Source organism: Borostomias antarcticus (genome assembly GCF_949987555.1).
Source record: "Borostomias antarcticus genome assembly, chromosome: 24".
In the NCBI taxonomy this organism is placed as follows: domain Eukaryota; kingdom Metazoa; phylum Chordata; class Actinopteri; order Stomiiformes; family Stomiidae; genus Borostomias; species Borostomias antarcticus.
In genome coordinates, this window is record NC_140257.1 from 4,609,094 (window position 1) to 4,626,787 (window position 17,694).

The 17,694-nt window shown below is 49.1% G+C and overlaps 2 protein-coding genes across 3 annotated transcripts in view; one reads left to right on the plus strand and one right to left on the minus strand.

The window, feature by feature from the left end:
- Nucleotides 1-2,611, plus strand: part of LOC311325459 (guanine nucleotide-binding protein G(I)/G(S)/G(O) subunit gamma-12-like) — a 56,930-nt gene extending 54,319 nt beyond the window's left edge. For both annotated transcript variants that reach the window (XM_084458176.1, XM_084458177.1), the window contains exon 4: nucleotides 118-2,611. In XM_084458176.1, coding sequence (XP_084314302.1) covers nucleotides 118-243 — 126 coding nt within the window. In that variant the 3' untranslated portion in view covers nucleotides 244-2,611. The remainder of the gene's footprint in view (nucleotides 1-117) is intronic.
- Nucleotides 2,612-9,360: 6,749 nt separating this feature from the next.
- Nucleotides 9,361-11,646, minus strand: gadd45aa (growth arrest and DNA-damage-inducible, alpha, a; the record flags this gene model as incomplete). Its single annotated transcript, XM_084458175.1, has 4 exons — nucleotides 9,361-9,474; nucleotides 10,062-10,284; nucleotides 10,412-10,513; nucleotides 11,579-11,646. The coding sequence occupies 4 exons, from the start codon at nucleotides 11,644-11,646 to the stop codon at nucleotides 9,361-9,363; spliced, it is 507 nt and encodes a 168-aa protein (XP_084314301.1).
- Between the last annotated feature and the right edge of the window lie 6,048 nt (nucleotides 11,647-17,694).

Below are 17,694 nucleotides of genomic sequence, written 5' to 3' on the forward strand. Positions count from 1 at the left end.
ACACGCACGCACGCACACACACACACACACACACACACACACACACACACACACACACACACACACACACACACACACACACACTGACTCCTTCCCTCTCTCCCCCCGGTGTCGTAGGTGTCCAAGGCCTCCGCGGACCTCATGCACTACTGCGGCGAGCACGCCAAGTACGACCCCCTCCTCCAGGGCATCCCCACCTCAGAAAACCCCTTCAAGGACAAGAAGCCGTGCACTATACTGTAGTCCAGCCCTCCTCTGCGCGTCTCTCCGCCTTTTAACGGTTCATTCCTGTATCCCTCTGTTATTTCGGAAAGAACTGTGATCTAAAACCCATCGCTCCGTCCTCGTGCCGATAACCCGACTCTTTCCGTGACCGCTGTCGTCGTCCCACGCCTGTGTTTAACGTTGCCTCAGTGTGCAGATACTTGAAATACACACCACGAGACAGTGACTGTTAAAGGTACAATCTGTGGTTGTTCTGCTGTTCAGTGGCCATTCGCTATTAATGATTGATTCCCATTGATTCTTCTTAATGAATGTAACTTATAGATGCCTTATTATGCGCCTGTCTGCGTCTGTTGTGCTATTACTATTACTTCTCCTCTCTTTAGATTTTTGTTTATTTGAGTCTTTGTATACCAACAAGATCCTTACAATATAATATTTTAAACTCTTGAGATGTAGACTAACTATCTAGCTAACGGACCAAGTCTTTTCCTGGTGTCTGTCATGAGTGTTTACTCTGTCCTGACTCCGCCCCTCACCTCACTCTCGCATTACTGAGAGCTTGTTTAGGTTGCGGTCTGTTTGATTGACAGCTCGCATAGTCAGTTAAACACAGCACCAAGAGAGGTGTGTTGTGTAAAAGTGTTAACCACACACTCCCTCCTACACTCATATCTCTTGACGTGCGGCACAGTATACCAAGGAAGAGTTGCACAATCAAGGCAACTAGCTAATATTGTGCAACTCTGTATTTCTTTCTTTGGGGCAGAGAACCACAGTCCTGGTTTCAGTCCAGCACCTGGACCAGCGTGTTGTGAGCTACCGTGCGCTGGTGCTTTTCCTGGTAACACTGTGAGCGATTCCAGGGGAAATCAGCAGGGTACTTCTGAAGGGTTTCATACATTCTGTAGAAGTTGCGCCACCAAACTAACTTGGCAAACGAACTAACGGCTTGTTGCACAGAACCATCTGGTTGGAAAACTGTTTGGAAAAGTGCAGACGCTTTCCAAAAATACTAGGCAGGGGATTGGATGAACCGCCCGTCTATCACAGGCGCACTTCAACCAATCGGCTTCAACCATATGACGTAGTAGGAGGAACCAGGCGCGCACAACTAACCGTCACACCTAAACCACGCCCGTAGCTGTCGGTAGTTCCTCCTCCTCATAGGACGCCGATTGGCCCGAGTCATTTTTACTTGGAACACAGACAGTTTTCTGTTGAGCCTGGTCAGGCTGATCTGTGTAGAGAAACAGAACGTGAGCTTGCAAGATCAGGACGGTCTCACAAGGCGACCACTAGACCCCAGACCCTGTAGTATTAACACTGTGAACCACGGGGGAATTCTTGTATATCATGTTGAGTTTCAAGCAAATCATTATTCAGTGAATGCTAGGGGTCCGTATAAAAGACAATGTTTCACTGTGCTTGGTACTGTACAAGTATTTCGCCGGAGACCATTTAGTTCTGTGCGTCATAAAAATGAATTATGATAAAGTCATGAATTGCTTTCCACCATCACGTGTTGAGAAGACTAACTCAGTGCTCTGTGGTGTGCAGAACAGTCCTGTCCCGGAGTTTAATACCCTGTATTTTCTGGTGGGGTGTTGGGGACCCCCCTCCGTCCCTACTGACGGTTTTCATCTCTGTGGTTCCTGTAGCTCACGCACACCGGTGGACTCCAACCATCTCTCTATCACACTGGAAAGCCTTACTGTACGACCTTATGACGTGTTTGCCTGTGTGTGCTGTGAAGAACAGTCTTGCTTAGAGCTGTTTTTAAAAACTATCCAGTAGTGTGACAGTGGTTCGTGACTAAATGGTGCCATGTTTTTGTCATGTTTTTGTCTTTGGAGTTTTGCTAGCGGGAGCTAAAACGCTAACGTGTCTGAATAACCACCTGGTGCTAAGTACAGTTTCAGCGTTACGTTTTTCTCCTACTCCAAAGTGTACTAAGAAGATCCTCAGATACACTGTGTTTCTGTACGCTAGAAAATGAACTGATTCTAAAGCCATGCCAATAACTATTCTCCTACTTCCTGTCTTACTGTGGATTCTGTAGCTAGCTATGATTGATGCTAAATCATGTTTTTGTGACACCTTAAAATTTCCCACCAACCAGCATTTACCAGTGATGGCCTTATTATAATGACTTATGAGGGGATCTTGAAGTGGACACATCTCTACCGATACCAGGACCAGGTTTACATCAGGGTTCGCAGCACCAGGTGGCAAACGAGCATCTGTTGATTTTAGCAAAGGGAACCCAACAAAGAGGACAGACCAGGGGTAAAACGGTTTGGAGAAAATAGTTTTCTGGTTTTCTCTTTTTTTTATTTTTTTTACAAGAACGTAGCCCGGTGATATCAGACATGGTCCTGTGGCTTTCCCTCTCGGGCTGTTGTGACAAAGCCTCGCCCCCCCCCCCCCCCCTCTCTGTCTGCTCCCGCGGTCTCTCCTCCTGGTGTTGTTATTAAACAAGGTTGATCATCACTCTCTGTTGTGTCTGCCTCGTCTCTTTCATGTGGCTCCAGAGGTTTCCTTGCCTTTGGTCTCTTGGTTTGTAGCCGCCGGGCTGGCTGGCCCTCAGGAAGAACAAAGGGACACAGGAAGAAGGTCGTTCCCCCAGCGGGAAACTTCTGAGACCACTCAGACGTCTCTCCCGTGGAGGAGGAGCATGACTCGTAAACACCGGATCGGATTGGTTGATTGAGTTGCTTTAAATGGCTGATTGGTTGACTGGCTGCACAATTCAACACCCGGGTCAACGATACAAACTCAGTACACTTGATTCCCAATGAAGTTGATATGAGAATAGGAAGTATTTGATCTAGTTCTGGCACATAACTAGACCAGGAATTTAAACATCAATGCTCTTCTAGACAAGGACAGGGTTGAGAGTTCCATTATTCCGCGCCACCTGGGCCACATCCTCCATACACTACTGTAAAATGATACCCCAGCGGGACTCTTGAGTGAGCCAGCTCAGCAGCCTGGCAGGGTGCCAGCCAGGGAAAGAGAGGGAGAGAGGGGGGTGAGAGAGAGAGAGGAGGGGGGGGAGAGAGAGAGAGAGAGGGCTGGCTACTCGGGATCTATCTCTGGCCTAGCCCCGTTTCCTCTCATCACAGTCTGCTCCAGTGACCATGTGTTTACACCATCACACACTCGGAGAACAGGGCCGAGTCCCCCGATCTGTCCGGGTCAGGGGGAAGGAGGGGAGGGGAGGGCCGAGTCCCCCGATCTGTCTGGTTCAGGGGGAAGGAGGGGAGGAGAGGAGGAGGGAAGGAGAGGAGGAGGGGAGGGGAGGGCGGCTAAAAATAGAAGGTGCCGAAACCCACAGTTTCCGCTCCTGGAGAGCGGAGGAGCTATTCTGGGAAAGTCGCTCTGCTCCGTTGACTTCCTGTTGACCTTGTCCCTCTGGCTGCCAGGCGCAAAACAAACCAACCCCCTCGCTTCTCTCCTTATCCACAATGGCCGAACCTTTCCATATAGTCATCATTCTCCCTTGCACGGGGTAGGCTACTATCTCTACCGTAGAAGCAGCAGCTAGAGCTCCATGATAACATTAGCTAACCGCTGAGGAAAACCATGCAGCGTCCCTTGGACAGTCTGGGTGCACAGGTTAAGTGGGACCCCTAGGGTTAAGGTTAAGTGGGACCCCTAGGGTTAGAGTTAAGTGGGACCCCTAGGGTTAGGGTTAAGTGGGACCCCTAGGGTTAGGGTTAAGTGGGACCCCTAGGGTTAGAGTTAAGTGGGACCCCTAGGGTTAGAGTTAAGTGGGACCCCTAGGGTTAGGGTTACTACACTACTATTTCTACTGTAAAAGCAGCAGCTAGCTCCCCATGATAGCATTAGCTGACCGCTGAGGAAGACCATGCAGTGTCCCTTGGACAGCCCGGGTGCACAGCCCAGCCTGTAGCCTACCAGACTGACGCCAGAACCGGCAGACATGGGCGGTGCTACGGCCTACAGGGTCCCCGTAAAGGCCTGCGTACAAAGTAGGCTGCGACCTATGACCTGCAGTACCGATAGCAGAGATTTTCTGATCAGCACCAAGGGCATTTAGCCAGCCTGCGAAACGCTGCGCAGAGACCATGGCGTTACCCCGGATAAGCCAGCAGCAGCATGGCCGCAGAGTCACTGTGTTGCAGATGGGTAGCCTGGCGGGCAGCACAGCTAGTAGCCTTACTGTAGCTAGTGGGCGGAGCCTGGCGGGCAGCCTGAGTGAGCGCGTGCCTGGGTGACCAGCCCTAACCGGGGGCACGGTCAGAGGGGAGGAATGTGCTGATGTGGGGGGGGGGGGGTGGTTTAGGGATGCAGGGGAGGGATGTGAGAGTGTGTGTGTGTGTGGGGGGGGACGGGGGGGGGGGCAGAGTTGGTAGGGGGCCGGGAAGGGAGCAAAGAGAGGGGGAGTCAGAGCAGCACAGTCCTCTGCACTGTTGCCCCTGCACCCCCCCCCCCCTCCACCCCCCCTGTACAGACCGCTCGCAGTTATAGCTTAACCCTCCCTGACCACTAGGGCCTCTCAAGGGGGCCACTGGCACCCAGCCAACCAACCAGCTATGGCGTCTGATCCACTGTCTCCCATTGGCTGTTGTTACTGGTTATGGAACATTTGTGTTCAACTGTCAAAGGTCTTCTGTTGAACATGTCCTCTTCGCTGCGCAGTCCTGCTCACTAGTGCACCGCTACGAGCAGCGAGCACACTCAACACGCTGTGCTGGGGTTCTGTTTCTCTGTGGGAACATCAAACGAAACCTCTCCTGGAATCAGCCTGCATAACCCCCTCCTCTCAACCTTTATCCCTCTCTCTCTCTCCCCTCCTCTCAACTTCCATCCCTCTCTCTCTCTCTCTCTCCCTCCCTCCCCACATAGCCTGGAAGTCCACCCTTGTGTTGAGCTGTATGTAAAGGCTAAACACCTGACACTTACATCACTCTCCCCTCCAGTGAAAGAACTCTATTCAGTGAACACACATCATTCCTCTCCTACTTACAGCTATAAATAGCAGCCTCTCCCCGAGCCGCCCCACAATGCCGCATGACGTCAGAGTCCATCACACCCCTGTCCGCTCACGTCAGGGAAGACGGTAGGGAACATCTTTAGCACCGGGACGAGCCAGTTGGGAGTTGCCTCGCGTGACTGGTGGCGTCTAGCGCTGTCTTATTATACAAAGATATCATGGAGGAAAAAGTCATCTGATTCCCGTCTGATAGTCTATCGTGGAAATCCTTGGAGAATGTAGACAATTAGGCCTTTAAAATGCAGAGGCGTGTGTCATTGCTGGAACATTCTGTGAGATTCTGAGGAAGACTGAGAGTTAAAAGAACTCCAAGTACTGTTTTTTAGTGGAGTGAGGAGGAAGACAGACAGACAGGAAACGAGGTTTATTGCTGCTCTAAGGTCAGGGAGGAGAACCTTTGGTCTGTTCTCATGATCATGACCGGGTGATTTACTAGGGGAATGCCTGCTCTGACGTCATCAACCCGCGACTCCAGACGGGCCAGCCAGCCAACGTCACCCGCGTGCATGTCACACAACGGGGAGAGGGAGGGGGGGGGGAGAGGGGTTTACACAACGTCCTTGCACGCAAGTTTCTTTTCATTAACGAAACATTCTGGTCAAGCCCTCCCTCCCTTCCTGCTTCCCCTCCCTCCCCCTGCATTCTAGAGGCTGAACCAGCCTCGTCAGCCGGCCAGCTGAGTAGCAGGTGTTCAACTGGGCCAGAGGTGACTCCATTATCTCACCCGCCACGGCTTGGGCAACACACTAAGAATGTGATGTGCTGCATTACGCAACGTGCCCGTACCGTGCTGTATGGCTCTAATGTTGCAATGTAGTTTTAGTAAAGTTAGTGTACATAGAATGTGTTTCTTTTTGCCTTTGCTCGCCTGAGCAATCTGCTAAGCTCAGATAGCTTCTAACACTTAACTAGCACGTATGTGTGATACGCCAAAGCAGTAGAGACAAGAGGAGGCATGGGTGCAGATAGGTGTGGTCACAGTACATGGTGTGGGGTAGTCAGTACATGGTGTGGGGTAGTCACAGTACATGGTGTGGGGTAGTCAGTACATGGTGTGGGGTAGTCAGTACATGGTGTGGGGTAGTCAGTACATGCTGTGGGGTAGTCAGTACATGCTGTGGGGTAGTCTACATGGTGTGGGGTAGTCAGTACATGGTGTGGGGTAGTCAGTACATGGTGTGGGGTAGTCACAGTACATGGTGTGGGGTAGTCAGTACATGGTGTGGGGTAGTCACAGTACATGGTGTGGGGTAGTCAGTACATGGTGTGGGGTAGTCAGTACATGGTGTGGGGTAGTCAGTACATGCTGTGGGGTAGTCAGTACATGGTGTGGGGTAGTCAGTACATGGTGTGGGGTAGTCAGTACATGGTGTGGGGTAGTCACAGTACATGGTGTGGGGTAGTCAGTACATGGTGTGGGGTAGTCAGTACATGGTGTGGGGTAGTCAGTACATGGTGTGGGGTAGTCAGTACATGGTGTTGGGGTAGTCACAGTACATGGTGTGGGGTAGTCAGTACATGGTGTGGGGTAGTCAGTACATGGTGTGGGGTAGTCACAGTACATGGTGTGGGGTAGTCAGTACATGGTGTGGGGTAGTCAGTACATGGTGTTGGGGTAGTCAGTACATGGTGTTGGGGTAGTCAGTACATGGTGTTGGGGTAGTCAGTACATGGTGTGAGGTAGTCAGTACATGGTGTGGGGTAGTCAGTACATGGTGTGGGGTAGTCAGTACATGGTGTGGGGTAGTCAGTACATGGTGTGGGGTAGTCAGTACATGGTGTGAGGTAGTCAGTACATGGTGTGGGGTAGTCACAGTACATGGTGTGGGTATGTCAGTACATGGTGTGAGGTAGTCAGTACATGGTGTGGGGTAGTCACAGTACATGGTGTGAGGTAGTCAGTACATGGTGTGGGGTAGTCAGTACATGGTGTGGGGTAGTCACAGTACATGGTGTGAGGTAGTCAGTACATGGTGTGGGGTAGTCAGTACATGGTGTGGGGTAGTCAGTACATGGTGTGGGGTAGTCATTACATGGTGTTGGGGTAGTCAGTACATGGTGTGGGGTAGTCAGTACATGGTGTGGGGTAGTCAGTACATGGTGTTGGGGTAGTCAGTACATGGTGTGGGGTAGTCAGTACATGGTGTGGGGTAGTCACAGTACATGGTGTGGGGTAGTCAGTACATGGTGTGGGGTAGTCAGTACATGGTGTTGGGGTAGTCACAGTACATGGTGTGGGGTAGTCAGTACATGGTGTGGGGTAGTCAGTACATGGTGTTGGGGTAGTCACAGTACATGGTGTGGGGTAGTCAGTACATGGTGTGGGGTAGTCAGTACATGGTGTGGGGTAGTCAGTACATGGTGTGGGGTAGTCACAGTACATGGTGTTGGGGTAGTCAGTACATGGTGTGGGGTAGTCAGTACATGGTGTGGGGTAGTCAGTACATGGTGTGGGGTAGTCAGTACATGGTCACAGTAGTCAGAGGAGCGGTCTGCCTCTTCAGGATGCTGTAGGGGGGGGGGGGGGGTCCAGGGATGGCAGGCTGACCTCTCCATAGGGATCAGTACTGTATGTATCTCTATGGGATCAGTACTGTATCTATCTCTATGGGATCAGTACTGTATGTATCTCTATGGGATCAGTACTGTATATATCTCTATGGGATCAGTACTGTATGTATCTCTATGGGATCAGTACTGTATCTATCTCTATGGGATCAGTACTGTATGCATCTCTATGGGATCAGTACTGTATGTATCTCTATGGGATCAGTACTGTATGTATCTCTGTGGGATCAGTACTGTATGTATCTCTATGGGATCAGTACTGTATGTATCTCTGTGGGATCAGTACTGTATGTATCTCTATGGGATCAGTACTGTATGTATCTCTGTGGGATCAGTACTGTATGTATCTCTATGGGATCAGTACTGTATGTATCTCTATGGGATCAGTACTGTATGTATCTCTTTGCACCCTCCTTTCAGCTGGCTGGAGAGAAAGGGAGGCTGAACACATGAATGAGCCCTGCTGAGCACAGCACTAACTCACCAGCAGGGGCAGGGGACGGGGGCTATTGTCCCCCCGCACTGTGTGTGTGTGTGTGTGTGTGTTAGTGTGTGTGTGTGTCACTGAGGCGCCGAGGCCAGCGTGACCCCTATGATCCGCACGTGATTCCTCTGTTACGGGCAGGGTCAAAGGTCGACGGGCTTTGTTACATTTCCAGAAATACAGAATGAATTAGAAGGGCCGTCCAGCTCTGGCTCCAAAATACTTTTTATTGACCACAATAATATATCTGTGCCTTTCCACAAGGAAATAGTTGCAGGATAATAATGGTAAAAATAAAAAGTCAACATAAATACAATTAAATATCCTAAGAAATAACTTATAACTGTAAATGTAAAAAATGAACTATTCACTTGAGTAAAAAACATTTAGCAAATTGGAAACACCGAATGCATAGTATTTCTTCACTTTTCATTGGATATGCAGCCCTTCCCTTTTTTAAATAATTGAACATTAAGTAAGAACAATATCAACAATATGTGAATGAATTTTTTTTTTTTCTTCTTCAAAACATCCAGTGTTTAGACAAGTGTTCTGTTACTGCATTGAGACGCCAAGGCCTTGGTCTTCTGGACACAGTGCGCCTGATGTGAGAATCTGGGTGACTCTCCACTTCAGATCACCCACAAGGTGAAGCTCTCCACCACTACCACCTACATGATTTGACGCTTTATCCTTTTACTGTACAGTTAGTGTCCCAACCTTACGTTAAAAAGCACAGACGTTGTAAATCTGTCGGTCCCACACCTAACATTAGCCGTGCCTCGACGTGTCCTCACCTTGGTTGGCTACCAAGGGCCGAGAGTTCAACAACTCCACCATTCCCCGTGGAAGTCCCTCCCCTTTTGGCGTCCGATCTCAGAATACTGAATCTGCTCCCCCCCCCCCCCCTCCTGCCTTCAATTAGTTGTTTTTCCGTCTTGTTTTATGCAGAAGCAGCATGGAGAGTTTCCTGGGATGGTGAGCCCATCAGGGAGGCCCCTACTCCCGGCTCAGAGTGTGTCCTGTCCTGTGTCCAGGTGCTGGTTCTGGGAGGCCGGGCTCATCGCTCCGGCAGGTTGATGACGGGAACCCACTGGTCCACACAGCGGCTCTCTCTGCAGAAGCGGTTGACCTTGCTCAGCGCCGGGTCCTTCCAGGACGAGGGGTGGGGGCTCTGGGAGGACAGGGGGAGAGGACAGGGGACAGTTAGCACGTGGACGCTTGCTAGCAACACAGGTAGGCGGGATTTGGACAGCGCTTTCTTTTCACGAGCCCCGCGTCAGAGGCCGTTTTCAGCCGTGCGCCGGCTTCGTTTTCCCAAATCGGAATTGCAAAGTTGGCGTCCGCAGGCAAAGCACTAGGTCACGTCTCTCACAGAGTCGAGGATTGTAGGAAATGTGCACAGCCGGACCTCGTGACTTCCCTTAATCTTAAATGTGAGATTCCAGTGAAGTCATGAGAGGACACTGAGAGGCTGAGCAGCCGGGGACGAGGTGGAGCCAGCGTGATTATACCACGTCACCATGATTACAGCCTGGTGGGGGCATGTTCTGTCATGTTCCAACCACCAGCCTCTGACTCACGTGCAGCAATAAAAAAATAAAAAAACGTAGGCATCTCGAGCAATATCACATGTGCCTTGTGAAACTCATTGAAACATGAATGAGTTCTTTGCCTTTACCAGTTGCTATGCATAGACCATCCAGCACATGTTATAGCCTATCATTATACAGAACATGCATTGAGAGAAAATACACTTACAGTGACCAGGACACAGTGCAGGTCCATGGGCTCTCCTCCCTGCTTGCCTCCCTCTCCCCCCCCCAGGATCTCGGCCAGGCGGTGGGTGTTGTTGACCCGCAGGATGTTGATGTCATTCTCGCAGCAGAAGGCCTGGATCAGGGTGAAGTGGATCTGCAGCGCCACGTCCTTCACGTCCTCCTCGTCTGTAGCCAAGATGCACAGAACCACGTTGTCCGGATCGCTGGGGGAGAGCGGAAAAGTGAGGGTTAGCGTTTCAGTTCAATCACATCTGAATCTCTAACATGGATATCGCAGACAAACCTTTATGTATGCATGTTGTGTGGTCATATTTCATGATTGATACTTACATATTAAACGACTTTGCTGCTTCGTAGACCCCGACCGTGATGCATCCTTGAGGTAATGCAGAACTGAGAACCTCTTCCAAGGCTTTTGCCACCGAGTCCATTCTGTAACGTTAACAAAAAGACAAATATGAGTTTTTGGAAAAACATGATGTTAACTTCGCTAAGATACGTGTCCTAGTGATCCATGGTCAAGCAGGCCATCGCTCCCTCTTGGCCCGGGGCATGCCAGGGCTAGCCCGGGGGTCAAATCCACCATGACCCCTGTTATCTCCCAGGCTGTTAGCTCCCAGGCTGTTAGCTCCCAGGCTAACCGTAGCTAGCTGGCAGGTTGGCTGCTGTTAACATAGCAACCGTCCGAAGCGAGCCCAACTGAAACAATCAATTCGCCTCCATCTCTTTCTTTTTGCACGTACAGCCTCAAAAGAGTATTAACGTTGCGATATGGCAAATGTGCAGATTTGAGGACGATCGTATAGTAGGATAGCTTCTCACAGTTTACCTGACACCGGCGATAAGGTCACTGATAGGGTCACTGATAGGGTCACTGATAGGGTCACTGATAAGGTCACTGATAGGGTCACTGATAAGGTCACTGATAAGGTCACTGATAGGGTCACTGATAAGGTCCCTGATAAGGTGACTGATAGGGTCACTGATAGGGTTACTGATAAGTTCACTGATAAGGTCACTGATAAGGTCACTGATAGGGTTACTGATAGGGTCACTGATAAGGTCACTGATAGGGTCCCTGCGCGTGACAGTGAGACTGCTCGTCTCGAGCCCAACAGAAAAGCTGGCGTTATTTTTTTTTTGAATGGTGCAATAATTCAGATATTGTCCTGGTTGAGTTTAATATATTACGCTATATGCGTGCAAACACGCAACGTCAGGGAGACGTTCAGATCATGTCTTAATAACGTCCGTAGGTCCTGAACCCCGTGTGCTCGTCTGCTGGACCCCTCAATATTCGTCTGGCTTGGACCCCTCTAAGACGTCTTTTAGACGTGTCTTTGCTCAGTGGGATGCGTGTCCTATACACGGTTAAGATCCCAACAGCATGTTTACTAGATCCGTCTCTAGTATTCATCTCTCAGCAGCATGGGCGCATGCACAACATTAACTTAATAACTCGCTGGGTCGGAAAAAGTGCGGAAAAGTGCAATTTACCTTTCTGCAGAATAATCCCCACTTAGTTCCTCAAATGTCATATTGCACATAAAATCCAAGTCCACCATGGACGGTAAAGAGTCCGTTTCCCTGTGAGCGGTCTAAATGGCTCAACCTCACCGAACTTGCTCACTTTCCTTCCCTGCTCGCATGTGGACTTGAACTGAGCGGAGATTCAACCGGTGTCTGTTCATAACATTCCCCAGGAACAATGGGAGATTTGCATACCGAAGACCATTGGTCGCATAACTCGCTGAGATTATTCCCGGCACGCCGATTGGCTGTAAAGGCGAACAGCAACAGCGAAGAGATGATCTGATTGGACGGGCCGTGGCTGGGGGGCGTGGCCGGTAGCCCAGCTGTGCCTCATCGACTGGATCCAGGATCAAGCGTGAGAAGCCCCAAAAAGCATGGTCCCATTGAGTCCCTCAGTCAGGGGGGTTAAAGCATGGTCCCATTGAGTCCCTCAGTCAGGGGGGTTAAAGCATGGTCCCATTGTGTCCCTCTGGCTCCCATTGAGTCCCTCAGCAAAATGATGGAGTCAGGGGGGCAGCCAGGGCAAGTCACGCACGTCAGAGACGAGTTGGCTCAATGCTGCTCTGTTCCTATGTCACTGAGAGTTTGTGCAGTTTGAAACACAGAAGCCAGACTTGTCCATGCTGATCTGATGATAATGTTGCTGAGTGATGCATGCATGTTGTCTACCAGGCCTGCATGGAGAGTCTGGTCCATGAGACCCCATGTTGTCTACCAGGCCTGCATGGATAGTCTGGTCCATGAGACCCCATGTTGTCTACCAGGCCTGCATGGATAGTCTGGTCCATGAGACCCCATGTTGTCTACCAGGCCTGCATGGATAGTCTGGTCCATGAGACCCCGTTCACTCGCAGCACTGTCTTTTGTAACCGCCGGTGTCAGTTATTTCTCCAGCATATCATCATGTCTGACACTACGACCAACTGATGACACACACATTTAAATAACAACTGTACTATTCCAAATCAAAGCATTGTGAGAATAATAACACAGACGTTTAACTAAGAAAGTTGTGCAAACTCACCTGTCTGCTTCTGCGGAGGGACGTTGGTTTGAGGAGGCATGGCAACGAGACGCGCTCGAGACCAGCAGACGCGCCCTGATTGGACAGGAGCAGCGCGAGCGTCTGGAGGGGAAAGACAGAAGAGTGGCGCGAGAGGGGCGCACTGCTCCTGGGAGGTGATCATGAACCCGCAATTAGGATCCATCAATCAAAGCTTTATTTTCTTCGCTACTAGGATCCATCCTAGTGTGGATAATCTTAATCCGCAGAGAAAGTAACGTGGTAGGCAAAAGTAACATCTTATGATTAGTTTGGCGACCCTTGGGAATGACTGAATGAAACAGAGTTCAAGTTCAAGTTTTTATTTGCCATTATGCAACAAGTAGGCTATAAGCAACCCGACAGGTGCATTGCAATCCCAGCTCCCCACCGTGCTTCCTAAATCCCTGACAACACAGAGAGAGAAGTAAGAACGAGGACGCCAGCGCCTCAAGGGAATTGTAACCCTCACCCTATAATAGCCTATAAATGTGAATAATAACCCCAAAATAAAGCCTAGGTTATACGAGTATAGTCCTACAGTTGAATGCTATTATTAACCTGAACCTAAAATACTCTAAAGTCTAAACTTAAACCTAAAAAACACCACAAATAGATAGATAGATAGATAGATAGATAGATAGATGGATAGATGGATAGATAGATAGATAGATAGATAGATAGATAGATAGATAGATAGATAGATAGATAGATAGATAGATAGATAGATAGATAGATAGATAGATACTTTAATAATCCCCGTGGGGAAAGAAATGTGTTTCAGCAGTGTAAAAGTACAGCAGCAGTGGGAAAAAGGTACAGCAGAATAAAGAATATACACAGATAATGTAGCCTACATAAAATCTACAATTAAATTACAAAGAAATATACAGAATGCATAAATAGCCTATAGGATACATAGGCTACATAGCCTACATACACACACACACACACACACACACACACACACACACACACACACACACACACACACACACACACACACACACACACACACACACACACACACACAACACTCCGGAACACTCAGGCACTGTTATAGAGTGTGATGGCCGCTGGCACAAAGGATCCTGAACCGCTCCGTGTTGCACCTGGGTGGGAGGAGCCTGTGGGTGGGAGGAGCCTGTGGGTGGGAGGAGCCTGTGGGTGGGAGGAGCCTGTGGGTGGGAGGAGCCTGTGGGTGGGAGGAGCCTGTGGGTGGGAGGAGCCTGCGGCTGAAGCTGCTCCCCATCTGCCACAGCTCACGTGGAGGGGAAGGGAGGCTTGTACCCTACACGCAAATTCATCGTGAAAGTGCACGTCGTCATGGGTAAAGTGTTAGATGGACAGAGGAGGAGGGGGGCATATCAACAATGATGTTAAAACGTTGATCTGTGGCTCAGACTCAATCAAAAACATGAGCATTATATTCTACATCTACACCACGATTTGATCGCAATGTGCGTATTCAAACACTAGAGGGCGGTATAGCCTCACGTGTCAGAGAGCAGGCCACGCTGGGGTCACGTCTGGGAGTGCGGGGCCCCCGATGGGGCCGCCGAGAGGAAGCTGCTCAGTATGCATCAGTAGGGCCACCGACTCTCTAGCTGCCTACTATCCACTGTAGTGGAAATAAATCTGATCGAAAGTAAAAGATTTGCCAAGGTTCGCTCAAAGAGGTCAAGTCTGATTTATTGAGAAAACATACGAGCGAAAGGACTTCAGGATAACGCACGTGAGTGGTATCCAAAAGAAGTGAAGCAGAAAGGTGTTGCGGGGTCTTATAGTCAAGCAATACACAGGTATGATGCTTCCAGGGATGTGATTGGCTAACCCATCTGTACACGTCATAATAAAGTGTCGGACATCATCAACAATGGTCAAGAATACAGACATGTGACATGAGAAAGGGCGGGAAATCTTGAACGAAGAAAGGTTATTCTAGGGCAGACAAAGGCTGCGTTCCAGATCGCATACTACCCCATACTACCCTACTATATACAGTAGGACCCCACTCATCCGAACTTCAGAGATCCGAACCTCCCGGTCTACCGGACAGGCTTAAAAAACAAATACATAATAACAACAAATACATCTTTTAGGCTACAATAGCCTAAGACACTACAACCTGTCTGTCATTTCATTTTATTTATTTATTTATTATCATTTGCTCTAATTGTTCTAATGTTGGGTTGCTTTTAGGCTATACCATTTTGTTCTGCGAATACAGTAGCCTATCGATGCAGCGTACGCCTCATTTGAGAATAAAGTACTGTATTTGATCAAAGCATGCACTCAAGTGGAAATTTGTTTATTTTATTCTAGGCTATACTGTAGGCCTATTATAGGCTAGGCTGTATGAGTTTAGTTGGCTATTTGATTGCAATTTTGATGCATTTTCACAAGTAATTAAGGGTATTTATCGGTGTATTATGAGTCTATATGAAACAAGTACCACTTATTGAATTTGGTGCATTTTAACATGTTTCAGTCATCCGGACATTTCAGAGATACGAACGACCTTCGGTCCCGTTGGGTTCGGATAAGTGGGGTCCTACTGTAGTATGCCAAAACAGGATGTAGTATGTCCCAATACATAGTATGCCACATGCAGTATGGCAAAAATACCAGGATGTCCTACTACATCCAGTCGTATTTTGCAGTATGCAAGCCAGCAGGCTTTTCTGGCTATTCTGACCCACAATCCTGTGCGCAGCGGAAATGTGCGTCACATGTGCGAGTCGTGACAGCTGTAGACGAATGTCGCGTTATGGACAGCGACGGATGTGGGCACATTTCAAGGCGCAATGTTATGACAAGGTAGTATGTCCCAATTGGATGCCTACTGCTTGCAAAGTACATACTTTCTAAGGGCAGCTGTAGTAGGTACTGGTAGTAAGAAGAAGAAGTATGCGATTCGGAACGCAGCCAAAGTCTGAGGTGTGTCGATCTCCTGGAGAGGTCATCCTGTTATAAACGAGGTGAGCACAGCTAGGGGTTTTGCATGTGAAAGTTTGAGGGTGGTAGAGTGAAATTACAATTTCTATGACACCACTTTCATTGATTCGAACAGATATTTAAATTCAAATACAACAACCTTTCTGCATTGTGAATTTTTATTGTTTACCAATTTGCCTTCTTTACACATGTCCTGCATTTTTGTAGCCTATTGCTTATAAGCAACACAACCAAAATATGACAGTAGCCTATATCCCATTCCATGAACTCCCCTTCTAACGGACCCTGTGCTGGGTGGGCTACAGACGCATCTCTAATGGAAATGTGAAATAATGCAGTAGAGAGAAACTCTCAGTATTATGAGTCTTAAAGCAGGGAAGAGTAGAAGGGAGACCAGCCGGAGGCTCCTCAGCGCTGAGCTCCCTGGAGGGGCGGGCGTCCTCGTTCTCACCTCGGTCTCTCTCTTCTCTGGCCGGGGGGCTGGAACCAGGGCACGGGGAACACGGGTTCCTCTGGTAGTACTACAGCAGGGGCTTAGAACTCACACCACATCACACACACACCTCACTGGACCACACACACACACACACACACACACCTCACTGGACCACACACACCTCACTGGACCACACACACACACACACACACACACACACACACACACACACACAACCACTGGACCACACCTCACTGAACCACACACACACACACGCACACACACACACCTCACTGGACCACACCTCACTGAACCACACACACACACACCTCACTGAACCACACACACACACGCACACACACACACACCTCACTGAACCACACGCACACACACACCAAATCACGCACACACACCTCACTGAACCACACCTCACTGAACCACACACACACACACACACACACACACACACACACACACACACACACACACACACACACACACACACACACACACACACACAGCCTAGTTATTGAATAGAACAGGATGGACTAGAATTACTTTATTTTTCCCCCAAAGAACTTCAGGCAATAGGTACAGAAATGATCATAAATAACAGATCACAATCATTGGAATAGCCTACATATGCATGACATTATGGTATTTATTTATTTATTTATTTATTTATTTTGACTAGATTAGGCTACTTAAATCCTACAACAGTACAACATGTCCCTGTGAGTAGTCTACCCATAAAGACGTTCAAAATCATTTTTGATTGAGTGTCCTGTTCAGTATTATCATGCAGTAGAGATAATTAATATACACTAAGAAATAAATACATAGAAATCCTACATGGAACCTTAAATGGAAATACTGTATATTGCAGTGAGGAGACAGTTTCCTGTGTACTTTTCCTCGCTGGGAGATAATGGAGCCGCGTGCGCATGCGCAGCGTCACTCCGGCCCGGGAGGGAGACGCGCGTGATGAATGCAGCCGCGCTGACACCAACACGGACAAACACAACAACATACCTCTGTCTTGTCACTATAATCCTCGTCGGTTTGCTGATGGGGCTATATTAAAGAGCGAGGGAGGGAGGGAGAGAGAGAGAGAGAGAGAGCATCATGATGAAAGAGTGGGACCGCTAGTCGTCAGTGATAAATGTGGGCGCATCACTGCGGGGGTTTCGGCTGTGATGTTTCTTTCTAATGGCCTGATTGGTCAATTAATTCCGTGGCTGCTTCTGTCGCGGCCCTCTTTAATGTGGGAAGCAGTCATCTTTCCTCTCAGATTAGTATAGATACAGGCTGACAGTCCGCACCGCTCAAGGTATTTGGGAGGCATAATTCATTCATAATGCCACAATGTGCCCCATCGATCATCTGGGCTTTTTCCTCCTCTGCTAACTCACTCCCTCCTCTCATTCTCAGCTCCTGGCTCTTTAGAGAGGGAGGGGGGGAGGGGGGTGAGGGGGAGGGGGGGTGGACAGCGCAAGGCCCCGTGTGAGTTGTGTATGTGTGCCTGTGTGGTGGTAGTGCATTAGTGTCTGAGTGTGTGTGAGGTCAGGGGAGTGCACGTGTGTGTGCGGTTGTTGGGTGTGTGTGGATGTGCGTGTGCATGGTTGTTGGGTGGGTGTGTGTGCA